This window comes from Epinephelus fuscoguttatus, linkage group LG20 (assembly GCF_011397635.1).
Source record: "Epinephelus fuscoguttatus linkage group LG20, E.fuscoguttatus.final_Chr_v1".
NCBI classification, from domain to species: domain Eukaryota; kingdom Metazoa; phylum Chordata; class Actinopteri; order Perciformes; family Serranidae; genus Epinephelus; species Epinephelus fuscoguttatus.
The window spans coordinates 26,651,584-26,668,741 of NC_064771.1; the positions used below are offsets into that span (position 1 = coordinate 26,651,584).

General features: G+C 40.5%; 2 protein-coding genes across 6 annotated transcripts in view; one reads left to right on the plus strand and one right to left on the minus strand.

The window, feature by feature from the left end:
* Nucleotides 1–3,778, plus strand: part of entpd1 (ectonucleoside triphosphate diphosphohydrolase 1) — a 29,306-nt gene extending 25,528 nt beyond the window's left edge. For all 5 annotated transcript variants that reach the window (XM_049564124.1, XM_049564126.1, XM_049564129.1 and 2 more), the window contains one exon: nt 3,174–3,778. In XM_049564124.1, coding sequence (XP_049420081.1) covers nt 3,174–3,383 — 210 coding nt within the window. In that variant the 3' untranslated portion in view covers nt 3,384–3,778. The remainder of the gene's footprint in view (nt 1–3,173) is intronic.
* Nucleotides 3,779–3,841: 63 nt separating this feature from the next.
* On the minus strand, nt 3,842–14,820 carry LOC125881138 (potassium channel subfamily K member 1-like). Its single transcript, XM_049564162.1, has 3 exons — nt 14,064–14,820; nt 11,259–11,663; nt 3,842–9,321 (listed from the first exon to the last, which is right to left on the minus strand). Exons 1-3 carry the CDS (start codon nt 14,413–14,415, stop codon nt 9,032–9,034), a joined length of 1,047 nt encoding a protein of 348 aa, XP_049420119.1. The 5' UTR covers nt 14,416–14,820; the 3' UTR covers nt 3,842–9,031.
* Nucleotides 14,821–17,158: the final 2,338 nt, after the last annotated feature.

Below are 17,158 nucleotides of genomic sequence, written 5' to 3' on the forward strand. Positions count from 1 at the left end.
ATGATCACAGAAACAAGCTAAACAAACGTAAGCAGCAGCTTGACTCCAGCCCCTGCTGTGCTGAACAGCCTTGTAAAAACACCAATTTTCAACATGAAACTGCCTTATTCAGTGTTTTTACCATTTTAAACCACCGTGTCCATTTGTTTTGGAGAGTAAGAGACCACTGCACATAATTCAGCTCAGTAAAACCCCTCTGCTCATCTGGATCTTAAGTTACCAAAGAGAAAAAGGTGAGCACACATCAGGTGACATCAGTGACCAGCCAAACAACATCATAGAAAACGCATATTTTTAACATAAAACTGCTTTATTCAGTGTTATTATCGGTTTAAATCACTGGGTCTGTTTATTCTGGAGAGGAAGAGACCTCTGTGAATCATTCAGCTCCCAGTAAAAACCTCCTGAACATTTAAGACTGAAGGAATTAAACCTGATAGACACTGACAGCAATGACAGCATTACTCCATCTTTTGTTAGTGTTAGAAGTGAGGGACCCCATTGCGCCACATAATTACACACTGTACGTTTAATGGGTTCAGGCTAGAATCACTCAGGATTAGTTTTGCTCTCCCAGAACCAAAACCTCGGCTTTACTTTCAGCCCAACCACCTCCCTCCTTGGTGACCACTTAGCACAATATCCCTCTTAAAAACACAGATTTTAATAGCATTACTAGAGGCTAAAAAGATTACACTTGATTGCTCAATCGAAGAAGAATTAAATAAATGATCCATCAAGGACCGGCCCAGTCTAAAAAAAACCCACAGCAATCTTACCAGAGACAATGTCAAACAATAACAAGACACCTGATACGCATTTCCTCAGTCTAGAGACACTTACAGTACGTCAAGGAATTGACCGTTACAGTAAATGGCTGTAGAGTTACATTACGCAGAAAAGGATCTGCTGTTTAAGAAGAGCTAAATCCTCCACACTGGACCTTTAATTATGGTACAAACATGTCAAGCTTTAACATAAACTGTGATTAAAAATGTAATGTTTTGAGTTAAATATTTCCTTATGCACAGCTTTATACAACATATATACAACAAATACAACATGGCGAGAAATTACAAATGTGACTTCATATCCTTTATCATTTCCATGAAGCCAGGAAGCAATGGAAATAATGACAGACAATATTACTCTGCTAGATGCCCGATTTACAATCAGCCAGCAGGAACCCCTCTGAAATTCCAACACCATCAGGGGAACACATCACCAAAAACAATTCAGCCCATTAACAGGAGCAGGCTTGCAACTTTTACAGCTTGGTCATTAAAGCAACATACGGGAAGGAACAGGAAACAGGAAATTAACTCATCTGCTACATTAAAATGTCTCACACCAATGCAAAGACACTTCATGTAGCAGCACACACCGGTTGAACATGCTTCTGCAGCACATGGAAATAATTCAAGCTGAATATTAGCTCAGACCCAGGTGTGATGGAAACCAGGTGAGAATCCCCGCATCAGGAGTGGCAGCAGTCACACAGCGAACACGGTGAAACCAGCGGCTGTGACGCAGCAATCAAACATTTGTTGAATACGGGAACACCGGACTGTTGCAGATCAGCTGCTGCTGCGGTAGAAAAACGGCTCTGACCTGTGTGTGTGAGCAGAGTGGTGACGTGTGTGTGTTTGTAATGGCCGCGCTGCACACCTGCATGAACATAAATGGACTCAACGAGTCAGCTGGCAGCTCAGCAGGTGAGGACTAAACTGGGTTGGTGACTGTATGGAGGATCACAAGTGTCAGGAAAACCATTATAAAGCATTGAAACAGACTATAAAGAAATTATTAAATTATTTTGAATTGATCAATATATAAATAAATAGAGCATTTCATTTATTCCTATTTAAATGGGGAATACATATGGTAAATTACAAGAGAGTATAAAAAAAGACTACATGAAACAATCTACAAAATGAAATAAAAATTTAATTTAATGATAAATAAATTATATTTATTTATAATTATCAATTAAATCAATATATAATAATAAATTAATCAAATTAAATTGCTTTAATAATGAATTAAAATACATTTAGATAAAGAATAAATTAAATGAACATTTATATATTAAAATATAATAAAATATAAATTAATGAGTCACTACAAATAATTTCAAAATCAATTTAAAAATTCAGCTTTAAAAGAGCAATAAATGTCTGATTTTTTTAATCTGGATTTTTTTGTTGTATATGCTAGTAGGCTATTTAAAAAAAATCTACGTTATTTTTATGTACTTTTTAAACATGCAATATATGATGAAGTGGTTGCCTGGCAACAATAAAAAGGCACAGCAAGCGTGTTTTTTTTTTTTTTTTTAAGATTTTTTTGGGGCATTTTTTGCCTTTAATGGACAGGACAGCCAAGTGTGAAAGGGAGAGAGAGAGGGGATGACATGCAGCAAAGGGCCACAGGCTGGACTCGAACCCGGGCCGCTGCGGCAAGAGCCTTGTACATGGGGCGCCCCACTAGTTTTATGACCTGCACAACACTTCCTGTGTGATGGGAGCCTTTAAGTCTTCTGCAGGGTTTGATTCCATTTGCAGTATTATATTTGGCAGTATGGCTCTGTTCTGGGGCCTCTCTGCCTTTCCTCTGGCCTACGAAGAAAGCCTCTTCCATATGCCTACATGGAAAGCATAAGGTGGAGAGAGCACACCTGTCTGACCTTCCACATGCAAATGAGGAAAGCCTGAAGCAGAGAGAGCAAACCTCCCTGTCCTTCCATGCGCCTACATGAAAGGCAGGCCTAAGGCAGGGAGAGCAGCAGCAACAGTAGGCAGGCCAGAGCAGTTTTAATAGGGCGCCCTGAATGAGATTCGCTGATTGGTTACATAGAAAGGAATCATGTGATCTATCAGCTGACTCCCTTCCATCAATCAGCTGCTCCATCAGTTCATTGGGCTGTTTGAGATCAGCTGATGTAGCTGGGATGTGAGCTGAGCTTGAGACATCAAGTCCTACCTGAACTAATGCTATACACAGTTTATGGCTTTTGGTTTTGGTGTGCCACCCCAAGATCTTCAATGGCTCCATCTGGACGACCCTGTGGAAAATTTCTGGGGGTGTCACTGGTTGTGTTTACAGTATGAATACCTCTAAGCTGTCCTGGCCTGCACTTCATGTATAGCTTTCATTCTTGTGTTTGTGTCCAGATTAAAGGCAGCGACGCAGGCTGGACGCTGGGCTACATGTTAAATCTGACCAATATGATTCCAGCTGAGGCTCCTGACTCTCCCCCTCTGCCCCACGCCGGCTACGTCTCCATAGTCACCCTCATGGCAATACTGCTCTTCATCCTCTTCATCCTCGTCAGCCTGCGCCCTCTCTGGCCCCGCTGCTCCAAACGGCCTCAGATTGTATAATCACACACTCACACAGATGTATATATAAGCATCGGCGGGGGAGGAAATGTCTGTGAGAGCTATTCGGCCAGTTTGTGAATAAGATAGTCAACTTTACACTTTCCAGATTTTGTGGGGAGGTGAAAGGTCAATGTCTGCTGCACATCAACAGTCCTGCAGCTCATGTGGATTCAAGGACATTTCAGAAGGACAAATACTTTCTCCACTCTTTCTAAAAAGGGAGTTTTGCTTCTCCGGTTGAAGGACAGTTTCTGTGTTTGTGTGTCAGTGTATGTGTGTGTGCGTGTGTGGATTCGAATGCGTGCTTGAGTGTGTGTACCCACATCAGTCTGCATGTATGTGTCTTGAATTATGATGTGAATATGATAATGTATAAATAAAATAACCCAAGTTTATATAAAATGTTGGATTGGCTTGTCATTTTTACATTTGTAGAAAATATAATCAGTTAGAAAATGTTTATTGTTGCTTGTTTATTTACACTTTACCCACAATGCTAAGTGGATTTTATAAAAACAACCTTAACAGAGTTCAGCTCTTCATTGAAACCCAAAAACCAGCAAAATGACAATGAAAACAGCAGGAAAATCATCTTTGGAGAAGTTGTTTACTTTGACTTTTGTGATTTGAAGCTATTTTTAAGGAAAGACACCCCAAGTCAATGGATTAAAGCTTTTAACATACAGGTAACACTATTAACAATATGCAAATAAGGTATATCTAATAAAATATGCGCTGATTTGCATCCATTTCCAGAATACAAACGTGAACATTGGATAAATTAAGATTCAAAAATTTTGTTTCATTTTATCGGCACATTAGAGTCAAATGTTTTTACAGAGGAAAATTTAGGAATCTGTTTTTTTTTAATCACTCTATAAATCAGAAAATACTGTCAACAGCCATAAAAAATCCACTTTGCCATGTTTTAGGAATAAAATTTTATATGAATCAGGCTATGGATGATATATGAACAAACCCCTCTATAAAAACCTTGAGGATATAGACAGTCAGGAATAAAACTAAAGTTTGATGTCTTTAAGTGACACCGAAGTAAAGATTCTGATTCAGGGTATAAAAAAATATTTCAAGAAAATGATAAATATAAAATATAAATATATGTACTGTAAAATGTCATGTATTTTTGAGACACTCCAGGTGAATGGAGATAACACCATGAAACTTCCACAGTTGGTCATTTATATTTAGAAATTATATGTTTGTATTCAAGTTTTCTGGAATTTTATGTTTAAATATGGCAATAAGGAATTATCTAATAAAATATATGCTGATTTGCATCAGTTTCCAGAACAAAAAATGTGAACTTTGGATACATTAAGGTTCAAAATCTTCAGCCATAAAAATCCATTTTGCCATGTTTTTAGGAATAAAATGTTATATAAACCAGGCTATGAATAATATATGAACAAACGCCTCTGTTAAAACTAGGGCTGCCACTAACGATTATTTTCTTTGTCAACTAATCTGTTGATTATTTCTTCGATTAGTCGACTAATCATTCCATTGAAAAATGTGTTAAAATGTTGAAAAATGTCAGTCTGTCTCGCCCAAACCCCAAAATTACATCATCTAATGTCTTGTTTCACACTCACGCCAAAGGGTTTTAGTTCACTGTCACGGGAGAGTGTGTAAAGCTGCCAATAGAGTGTGCCAGTAAACCCAGAACTCTGTTAGCGCTTTTAGCACTTCCGGTTCTCTCGTCTAAAAGTCAATATGTTTTTTGAATGAGATTTTGGTAAAATGCCTCAAATAAGGTCTGTGGTTAACAAAAGCTTAAACAAGTTTCAGGTTTTGTTCTACGACATAAAACACGTCAGTAAATACCCTACTGAATTCTGAAGCCTTTACATGTCATAAAAAAGGCGGTTGCTAACGAGTTGTTCAATATGACTACAAACCCTGTCAGGGACATTAAACGTCATCACCCCCGAACAGGCAAGAGTGCTGGCAGTCCGCCATTACAGCTTCTTATTTAGCTTAAACAGTCCGATTTCCCCATTATACAATGTTTTTAAAATAAAGCGGCCGAAATCAGTTGAAAGCTTAGTGGCGGTGACATCAAGAGTCATGCGCCTGTGGAGTAGTCATGTAGTCCGTTAAAGCCTAATGTTAGTTTTTTACTTCTGGCGATTGCATTTAAGCTTCAAATGCAGTATGAAAGGTGTTCATATGTGAAGATTATCTCGCTGAACAAAACCTGTAAGTATCATAAACTTGTGTTAAGGGCTTATTTTCTGACATAATCCAAAACACAATGCAAAAATCACATTCACTTTCTCTTCCGGGAACCAGCGCGATGCTAAACTTCCGGGTTTTGGCGTCAGCCCTGGCACACTCTATATCTGAATGTAAGAAGCTGCAAGAAGAGTATTTTGGGGTACTTTTATAGTACTTTTCTATGAAAAATGACTCAAACCGATTAGTCGACTATTAAAATAATCACCGATTATTTTAATAGTCGATTAGTCATCGATTAGTCGACTAATCGTGGCGGCCCTAGTTAAAACCTTCAGGATATAGACAGAAATAAAACTAAAGTTTGGTCTATTTAAGTGATACTGAAGTGAAGATTTCTGGGTCAGGGTATGAGAAAAAATGTAAATGTAAAATATCATACATTTTAAAAACACTACAGTTGAACAGCGTAAAAGTTTAAACATTTAGATATCACCATGAAACTTCTTGTATTACAGGTTTTTAAAATGTTGTTTAAATATGCAAATACAGCATTATCTAATTAAATACACACATTTTGCATACATTTCCAGAGCAGAAATCTGAACTTAAATAAAGGTTGTATAATAATGGTAAAAATCAAATCAAAATCAAACTACATGACTCGTGATACTGTGTCATGACTTCCTGTTGCTCATCATTAACAAATGATTACGTCACTATGACTTGATGTGAGCAGCCCACACTTATTAGATCATCAACTAAGGAATGTTAATTCACAGTTACTTACATTAAATGATACACAACCATGTCAGCTGGATTCCACTTATACTGAAGTATATTTCAGAGCAGTGCATTTGCTCAGCTTCTCTTAAAGGGCCAGTGTGTAAAATGGGTTGAAAACCGTTGAAAACAGTGACATCAGTGGTCAAATTCTAGATTGCAGGGCTCACTCGCTCTGGCTGGCTGGATTGTCCGCTTGGTCTGCCGTACATACATGGCGGCGCAAAATGGTGACCTCTCTAAAGCAAGGCCCTTGCTATATATATATATATATAAAAGCATAATTATAAGGCTACGAAAACAAAACAAATTTTATTTTATAGTGATTATACACTTGTATAAACATATTAATGGGTAGAATATTCAGATTCAGATTCTGATTGACAATAAACCATGCCAAATATTACACACTGGCCCTTTAAAGCAGAACAGTACTTTTGTGTTACTTCATTTACAACCTATGGGGGGTAGAGCTTCAATCCACCCGTTAGGTTGCATATATGTATAAAGGGAGGAGATAGAGGCCACTGATATGAAGACAAGGAAGCTTCTCACAATGCATTGAGGGTTTCATCCCAAGTCAAGCACCCTGAGACACCTGTACACTAAGCGGAACAAGGGAGGCCGAGGACTGGTGAGCATCAGAGCCACTGTCCAAGGCGAAACAACCAAGATCCAGGAATACATCAGGAAGACGGCCCCCAGAGATGAGCTGCTGAGTGAACGCCTCAGGCAGCAGAAACCTGTGAATGCAGAAGAGGAGGATGAACCAAGCCACTGCACGGCATGTACCACGGACAGATTGAAGAAGTGGCCGACATCAAGAAATCCCACCAGTGGCTGAAAAGGGCCGGACTGAAAGACAGAAGCACTAATCATGGCAGCACAGGAACAGCCACTTAGTAGGAAGCGGGGGACTACCACAGCAGACAGGACCCCAGGTGCAGGCTGTGCAAAGATGCTCCTGAGACAGTTCAGTACAAGGGACGTACATGGGATGCCATAACCAAGTGGCTGACATAGTGTACAGGAGCATCTGCACTGAGTATGGGCTGGAAGTCCCAAGGTCAGAATGGAAGACACCTCCTAAGGTGGCTGAGAGTGACCGAGCTAAGATCCTGTGGGACTTCAGATTCAGACAAACTGGCAATGGCTGAGCAACCAGACATCGTGTTGAGCAATCCCAAGCGTCAGCAACCATCAGGAAGAAGGAACTCAAGAAGCTCGGAAGATACCAAGGGCTGACAGAGGAGCTAGAAAAGGTGTGGGGGGTAAAGACAACAGTGTTGCCAGTGGTAACTGGAGCTCTGGGGAAACTGGAGGAGCAGCTCCAGCAGAGTCCAGGTACAGACATCTGAGGTCTCTGTCCAGAAGAGCACAGTCCTAGGACCAGCTAAGATATGGCGCAGGTTTATGATAACAGGTTTGTTCTGCTTTAAGAGAGGCTGCACAATAGCATGGCCCTGGGATAAACTCTAATAGCAGCTAATTTAGTCTCATACAAATTCATGTATGAAGTAACATTGCTTAACGGCTGATCTATTAAGTGTGAACTGATCACATCAAATCATAGTGACTTAATCATTTGTAAAGATGATGAAAAGGAACTCTTTAACATTACTCAAGTATTTGATTTGCAACCATAAAGGGAAAAACACACCTTAATGGGTATTTTGGACGTTTCTGACGTAACCTCAAAATTAGACCAGTGCCTGAAAAACAATTTTTGCCTGGGGTGTCTTGCCTGAAGCTGTTTTGCTAGCTTGTGTGTAAAATGGATAATAAAAACAGCAACATGCTCCCTCACCTTAGCAATGACATATTCTTGCAAACTTATTATATTTTCAAGAAACACTCCCCTGAGCAGCAAGACAGAAGAACTCCCAGCAACGACAAACCTCCTGTAAAGCTTCCTTTTGTATGTGGAATGAAAGTGCTGCCCTCTGGTGGTCAAAGGCACACACTGCAGTATGAATACCCCAATGGAACACAAGCACTCTGATACAACAACAGTTCTGCAACAAACTCTCTCTCTATAAAGGTTACAGTGTTTAGTTTTAGTTGAAACTGTTTTAAGGTGGTGCTGATTCAACTGTATGGTGATTATGGAGGCTGCAGTTTCCCCACACAGTTCATATTTTCTTCTTGGAATCGATGCACATGCTGCACAGTAGGCCAGCTGATGACACACCTGATTCCCCTGCTGCTGCTTTCATGCTACTTCCAAGAAGGCAAATTTCCTATGCAAATCCCACCATAGATTATACAAAGTGCAAAGAGTGGGTGTGAAATCCTCTAGAGCAAACTGTGCCACTTCAGAATTACGGCATCAAGACTTTGGCAGGAAGTGTAACCTTGTGGGGTTTCCCTCCGTTCAGGGGCCCGGCCCTTCCTCTGTGTCACGGACCTAGCTCTTATCTGCAGGGAATGGAGCTACAGGGGAGAACAAGAAAACAATGCCATCCTGATAGTCTGTGGGTGGTTCCTGCTTTTACGCCACTAATGTCTGTTGGTGTTGGCAAAGGCAGAGAGACATTTTCAAAGGGATTAAGTAATTGTAGATATACACACAAGCGTGCTCAGGCTCCTTCATACACATTAGGCAAAGGTCAAAGCCGGTGTGTCCTGAGCAGCCATGAATGCAAATAAAATGTTTTCAGGATAGTTTGTCATCTCAGTTCCTTCACAGCAGACCCTGGTGCTTGGTAAGGCGTTGGTGACTTGCTGTCCTGCTGTAGGGACGCAGCCTGCTCTGACACAGACGGGATGACTGGTTGGTGATCCGTCATGTGGTCCACAGGGTTGCTCAGCTGATCCCGGTCGATGATGTTGGCGGTCTCGGAGTCCAGCTCGCGAACTTTTTCACGGTAGAACCTCTGTCTCAAGCGTTTCATCTGGGGCAGCTCGCAGCACGTCTCCAGCACCACCAGGACGAAGACCAAGCCCAGCAGCAAGTAGACTGGGAGGGCAAACACACACACGCCATAATGAAACAAAGACCAGTGCAGTGTGACTAATAAGATCAAATCAGGGTTTGGTGAATAAACAGAGGGTGTGTTCACTAAGAGTGAAGAGAGAAAACCTTATCAATCAGGAAAGCTAATGAAGTGAATGGAGGAAAACATAATGATCATGTAATGAACATATTAAAAATTCAGACTTTGGGGGTTTTATGTTTTAAAGAAATAGTAAAAGGATCACGTGGTCCTCTATGGCAGTGGTTCTGTTGGATGGATTGTCATGAGATTGTGGTGATCTACTGACTTTACATCTAGCGCCATCATCAGGTCAAAATTTCAATCACTCATACATACAAAAATACAAAATGCTAGGTACTTGGTACCCATTAAAAAAACAAAAAGACAAGAGTTTCAACAAACATGTATTATTGTATGGCATTAAATGACGGTAAAGATATCAACTGTGGCAGAACATAGGTAAAATGAATTAATTCAACCTGGTCTCACTTCGAAGTTGTTGAAATCCGGTGCTTGGGCAGTAACTCACGGCATCAGACACTGACGAAAAAACTCGGTAGCGTCAGTTGGAATAGCGGCGGGACCAGAACAAACGTCAAGGTGGCTAAAGTCTGAGTAGAGCGGGCGGTAGGCGTGTATGGGTCCAACAAACACTTTACGACATTAACCTGGGAGAGCGGTGTTTGCATCTTGTAAGATTATAAAGCCAGACCCTGTTCTTTTTTCCTAAACTTAACCATGTATTTTTGTTGTTGGAGGATAAAAACGGAAATATGCGGTGTTGTACTGACGTAGTGCGTTTATTCTTAAAGAGACTGTCTGTAAACGTTAAATTTCTGGGCCCATGTCATTGGTCCGATATCCCATTAGTCCAACAGTCCGCGGTGCTGAACGGCTCCCGGCGGGCGTATTTCTACCTTGATGGTGTGCTACGACCGGCTCTGGGTCAGCTGGGAAAGGCTTGAGGCGAAGCAAGCTCACAGCTTATGTGTTTGTCACTTTCTTTTTCATTTTAACCCACACCATGATCTTTTCCTGACCCTAACCAAGTGGTTTTTGTGCCTAAACATAACCAGACCTTAACCACAGGGCATCATGATGACTTTGGAACAATGGGTTTAATATGGTCGGAACAATGGGTTTAATATGGTCGGAACAATGGCAGTTCCCAAATTTCCTGCAAAAACCAAAGAGTATTTTGTAAGAAGTCAATGCATGTAACAGGCAGAACTTGACACGGTGTCCCAGAACGTCAACAACCAACACAACCACGTTACACGTCATATGTGGACGTGCAAAGCCCATGACCAAACGTCGATATGTGACGAGGTTGAAGTGAGAATGTGCTGATTAATTAAGGAGAGTCCTGATAAGTCTACATTTAACAACACTATTTGAAACACGGGTAAGCGTTTGAATATTTAAGGTTGAGGATCTTTTAACACTCATGCTTTCAACAATCATTGAAGAACTCTTTCATCTAAAAAAGGTTTTTCAGATGAAAAGGATTCTTAATGGAAAGCTTAGTCTCACAAAGAACCCTTGAAGAACATTTTCCTCATAAAAGGATTTTTTAGAAGCAGATGGTTTTGTGTACAGCATCGGCCCCTAAGGAAGAACCCTTTGGGAGCCTTTATTTCTAAGAGCGTAGCATGGCTGTAGACGCTGTTGTTGTTTTTTCCCGTGAAATACTGGATATGATTTTTCAGTGCCTCCAAAAATAAATCGGTAGAAACCTGGCAAGCAAAGTCACTTTTTGGCTGAACAGCTTACGACTGAACTCACAGACTTGTTTCGTATTGCGATTAAAAAATGCTTGATCTATTGAAACAATGTCTAAAATGATGTGTTAATGGCTTTCTATTTTTGGAGATAAAATACTTCCACCTGATGGCAGCACAGTCAGCCACCTCCTCACCTGTGATGGCCAGCCTGTAGAGGTGTGGGTGTGGGTTTTCCTCCTTACTGCGGGTCTCTCCAGGGACATAATCCCCGAGGCCAATGGTCGTCAGACTGATGAAACAGAAATACAGAGACTCCAGAAAGTCCCACTCCTTCTCCAGGCTGACAAAGATCCACGCGGGGATGATGAGGAAGAACAGGGTCATGATGAGGGTCAGGCAGATGGCATGTATGGTGGCTAGCTTCGATTTAGACATGGCCCATCGCCGGTGGAAATAGGCCACTGGACGCCGAGTCACCACGACCATGATCCTCTGCACCACAACAGTGAGGAAGAAGAGGGTGACGGGGATGCCGAAGAGGGAGTAGAAGATACAGAAGGCCTTCCCTTCGTCTGAGAGAGGGACAGAGTGGCCATAACCTGGAAACACAGCCAAACATGCAGCATAGCTTTAATCACAGACCCTGTATAGCTCAACACACTAGCAATAACTAGACAGAATGAAGAAAGATGAAAGCACATTCAACATATCTTCTTGTGAAAGACAAGTTTCATCCCATACTGACTAAATCTGAAATCTTAAAATAAAGGCGGTGGGTTTTTATTTGCTTCTTTTAGCAGAACTAAAGATTAAACTGGAGCTTCAAGGGCATCAGTACTCATCGAAACCCACAACATTTTCCCACCAACATCTCTAAATCTGCCTCTGATTACTGAATAACAAGTGGTGCAGCGGCTAAAGCCTGATAAGATCTTAGCATAGTCAATGTGAACTTTTATATACCCAGAAATGTTACCAGACCATATACATTTAGTCCTTGACTTTCCCCTGATGTCATGCGATGACTTTGAGAGAACCTTTTTCTCGTTGCACGCTTTTTATGATCAGTCATGGGGGAATTACTGAACAGGCGCAGGGGCCCAAAGTGTCAGAGGTGCCCCGGCTTTCACCTACAAAATGTCACTTGAAGAGACATGCACTGACCAGGGAGAGACCCAAAATGATATCAAAGAGACGCGAAACAACTATAAAAAGACTAAAAAAAATATAAAGACACACAAATAGCAACTACAAACAGACACAAAACAACTTAACAGAGATGCAAAGCAACTAAAAAGATAAACAAAGTGACCACAAACATAAAATGACTACAAAGAGATGCAAAACATCTACAAACAGAGACAAAATAAAACAAAGAGACACAAAATGACAACAAAGAGATGCAAAATAGCTGCAAAGAGACAATGCAACTACAAAGCGACACAAAATGACCGCAAAGAGACAGAAAAATCACTACAAAGAGACACAAAATGACTAAAAGGGATGTGAAACAGCTACAAAGAGACACAAAATGACTAAAGAGATGCAAAACAACTGCAAAAAGATACAAAGCAACCATAAGGAGACACATAATAACCAGAAAGAGACACAACATGACTACAAAAAGATGCGAAACAAGTGCAGAGGGACACAAAACAACTACAAAGAGATACAAAAATAAACAAAGAGACACAAAATGACTACAAGGAAACTTAAAATGACTATGCAACAACTGCAAAGAGTCATGTAACAACTACAAGGAGAAAAATAAAATAAAGAGACACAAAATGACTACAAAGAGATACAAAACAACTGCAAAGAGACACAAATATAAAACAAAGAGACATATAATGACCACAAAGAAACTTAAAATGACCACAAGGAGATAAAAAAACAGCTGCAAAGAGACACAAAACATTTACAAAGACAGACAAAATAGCTGCAAAGAGACATAGAATGAATGCAAAGAGATGCAAAATGACCACAGAGGGACACAAAATGACTAAAAGAGATGCAAAACAGCTGCAAAGAGACACAAAGCAACCATAAGGAGACACAAAACAACCACAAAGAGACACAATATGACTACAAAGAGATGCAAATCAGCCACAAAGAGACAAAGCAACTACAAAGTGAGATAAAATGACCACAAAGAGACAGAAAATCACTACAAAGAGACAGGAAATGACTAGAAAAGGATGCGAAACAGCTGCAAAGAGACACAGAACAACTACAAAGAGACACAAAATGACCACAAAGGGACACAAAATGACTAAAAGAGATGCAAAACAGCAACAAAAAGACACAAAGCAACCATAAGGAGACACAAAATAACCACAAAGAGACACAACATGACTACAAAGATATGCAAAACAGCTGCAAAGAGACACAAAACAACTACAAGGAGACAATAAAACAAAGAGACACAAAATGACCACAAAGAAACACAATGACTATAAGGAGATACAAATAATAGTCTGGGCTATTAATTGAAGTTTTACAGTATTTGATTTACTTAATCCCTCACTCCTCAAATATGTGTTTGGCATCTTTTTACATGAGTTGCACATCTGACCTTCACGTACAGACTGATTCAGGTGCAGATTCTGACACTGGAAGGCTTAAGGAGGAAGTTTATCTGTGCTCACCTTAAATCTGGTATCAGCCTGTGTACACAGGAGCAGCTAGGATTCTGTGACATCACAGCTTGTTCAAAAACCAATCATGGTCCAGTGTTCAGTTTATGTAAGAGTGGTTTGGAAATCTGAAACTCTAAGTGAACACTGGAAGGAATCTTTTGTCTTTTGTCCTGCAGTTTAACTTTTGGAATGAACAAAGCATATAAGTTAAAAGAAGCTTATGAAACTTGTTCTGCTAGAAAAAAAACATGTAACATAATTATTGTTTACAGCAGAGTATTTTCAACGTCTGGAGGCCATAAAAGACACTGGTTACAACACAAGTCTAACAGTTTCAAAACCTGTCCAACTGGACCTCACCTGTGGTGGTCAGCACGGTGCTGGTGAAGAACAGGGAGGACACAAAGTCCCAGTTTCGGTCGGTGTCATTACCCAGCACGGACACTCCATAGTTATTGGCCTCCAGCGCGCGGATAAGCAGCTCCTCCAGGCGCGCGTCGGACACACAGGTGTTGTTGCTCAGGAAGTCCTGCCGAGCCGCCTTCAGCTCCTGGCGGAGCTCCTGCTCGTAGGGCAGCTCGATGGCGGAGAAGATCCCGGCGCCGATGATGAGGTAGAAGATGTACCCGACAACCAGCAGCGCAAAATTCAGCCCTGACCGGTGTCGCTCCACAAACCGAGCGCACCAGTCGCTGGCACAGCTGCGCACCATCACTCCAGTTCCCAGGTAATGGTGTTTGATTTATAAACGAATTAGGCTTCAGTTAACTGCAGAAAATGACACCTCAGATAATTAGACAATAAACTGCTTTTAATAATGACTTCTATCTTCCCTACTCGGTGGATGGAGTCGTCTTCCTCATTCCTCATCTCATTGAAGCGGGTGGTGGTGACGTCACTCATTCACTGCACCAGGTGTGTGTGAGTGTGTGTGTGTGTGTGTGTGTGTGTGTGTTGCTGCACTTCCCTCTCCAACCGGTTCAACAGGTTTAGTGTTTTGAGTCATTACAAAGGATTTATTTTCCGCAAGGCGCAAGGTCAACTTTCATTGTAGACCCAGATTTACTACTGTCACAACTTTGGGATTTTTACACGGTTACACCAGACACACAATGAAAATGATGTAAGAGGCTGGAAAATAGAGCTGACGAGACAAGAACACTGAAATAAAATAATAAAAATGAACCGGTTAATTTTCTAAGGGGCGTTGGCGTCATATTTCCCTGAAATATAGAGTTTCTATTTTAGGTCTTTCCAGAGGCGCAGCAGGAGGTGGCCTCTGGGGCTCCGGCCCTAAAGTTTTCTCAAAAGCCATAAATCTTTGAGGTTTTTACCTTCAACTTTGTGTCATTCAGATAATAATATGTGTGCATGATGTTTTAGAGAGAAACCACTCTTTCCTTCCCCGATACTGCTTCCAGCACCCAAACTTGCATATCGGTCAGAGTACCGATCCAATACAAGAACTAACCCTGTATGGGCATGAAGTGATCGCTATCATTGTTGTATGGCAGGCTCCAATTAAAGCACATTCTCACTTCGACCTCGTCACATATTGACGTTTTGGTCATGGGCTTTCCACATCCAGATAACATGTCCAAGGTACCCTGGGTGCGTTGGTTGTTGACGTCCTGGGACGCTGTGTCAAGTTCTGCCTGTTACATGCATTGTCTCCTTTCAAGATACACTTCAGTTTTCACAGGAAATTTAACATTAACATATAGTCTCTTTCAAAATAAATGCACTACGTCAGAACAACAGCGCGAATTGACTTTTTTTTTTTTCCTGCAACAACTAACGCCCATGGTTGGGTTTAGGAAAAAAGAACTGGGCTTGGCTTTAGAGTCTTACAGGACACAAACACTGCTCTCATGGGTGAAAGTCGGTGTTTGTTGGACCAATCCTCCCCCACTCTCAACCCACCCTACTCGGACATAAGCCGCCTTAATTTTTGTTCTTGTCTCACCATGTGTCCCCCTGAAGCTGCCAAGCACTGTTAAACATAACAGCAACCAGCCACGTATCATGCTAACATTAAAAGACGCCTTTTCCCATCAGTGTCTGATGACGCAAGTCACTGCCCAAGTGTCGGATTTCAATGACTTCAGAGTGAGACCGGGTTGTGTAATAAATTCCTCTTTGCCGCTCTAAAACAGTAGTTGCCGACAGCAACAAAGCTTGTATGTTCTGCGCACACATAAAAGGAAATACCCGTCCATACCAGCAGATGGTCTTAGTCATTATAAAGGGGAAACCGGAAGACCGTCTTGATGCTCGTTAAGCAGGATTTATACTTGTGCGTCAGCTCTACGCAGACCCTACACTGTAGCCTACGCACATGGTCTATGCCAGCGAGAGCATTTATATTTGTGCGGTGGTCTGTCTGTGTCACTCTGCAGTTACACCTCCAAAACACTAGATGGCAGTAGAGGTTTCTGTGAAGTGCTGCCAAGTTTAGTTCATTCCAAAACAACAAAACCACATTTTAAACATGGCTTAATAGTGACAATTTCAAACACAAGTACACAAAGCATTTGTTTTTTGCTGGACACATTTTCCACACAAATACAACATGCTAATGTTTTTAGCACCAGCCTTTGGCATTTTACCTTGTATAAATTAGCCTAGTGGCTAGCAGACTTTTCCTCTTCTCATATAAAAGCATGGACGAAAGCAACATTTAAAGGTAACAGTACATAATTCAGCTCCATTACAACTCACAAGATTCACCAACAAAATAACTGTCTTATACTTATTTTTTTATGCAAAAAGGATAGAAAATGCTGTTTTTAGTTGCGCAGATACATAGTTTTCCTGCTTTTCTGTTTTCTATCAAATTAAACTGAATAACTTTGGGTTTTGGATGGACAAAACATGACATTTAAAGACATCGCCTTGGATTTTGAGAAACTGGGATGGACTTTTTTCAGAATATTTTTGACAATTTATAGACCATTGCTTAGTAAATAATCATCAGATTAATTAATTATGAACATAATCATTAGTTATTGCTCTATTGTAGAATATTCAGATACAAAATGTATACTCTATTATTTATTTCCTTGGCCACTATCATGTTTTTCCCTAAGGAGGTACAAATTTTTAGGGATTCACTTATGTCAAATGGTTTGCAAAATAATGCATATAGCTGCTGTAAATGGGGGAAAAAAAGCTCCCAAACCCCTAATGTGTCAGCTGAGCCCTGAATATTTACAATGTCTGGTTCCGACCATGAATATTTAATCAATAATTTAGAGTTATTAGTTAAGAAACTGATCTAATTTCGTTACACAGTGGTATAAGAATCAGAATCAGAAATACTTAATTGATTTCTGGGGAAAAATTGTGATACATTAGAGCTACTGTAATATATAATATAGAAAATTAAATTAGTATGCAAAAATGTAATTATATAAACATGTGCATTTTGCTACACTATGTGAAATATTTAACCA

Bases quoted from the DNA above. Each gene is read 5' to 3' on its own strand.
- LOC125881138 (XM_049564162.1), bottom strand. From the start codon at position 14,415: ATGGTGCGCAGCTGTGCCAGCGACTGGTGCGCTCGGTTTGTGGAGCGA. The intron at 11,664-14,063 runs GTGAGGTCCAGT...CTGTGTTTCCAG, and splicing joins CACCGTGCTGACCACCACAG to GTTATGGCCACTCTGTCCCT. The intron at 9,322-11,258 runs GTGAGGAGGTGG...TTGCCCTCCCAG, and splicing joins CTACAGGCTGGCCATCACAG to TCTACTTGCTGCTGGGCTTG.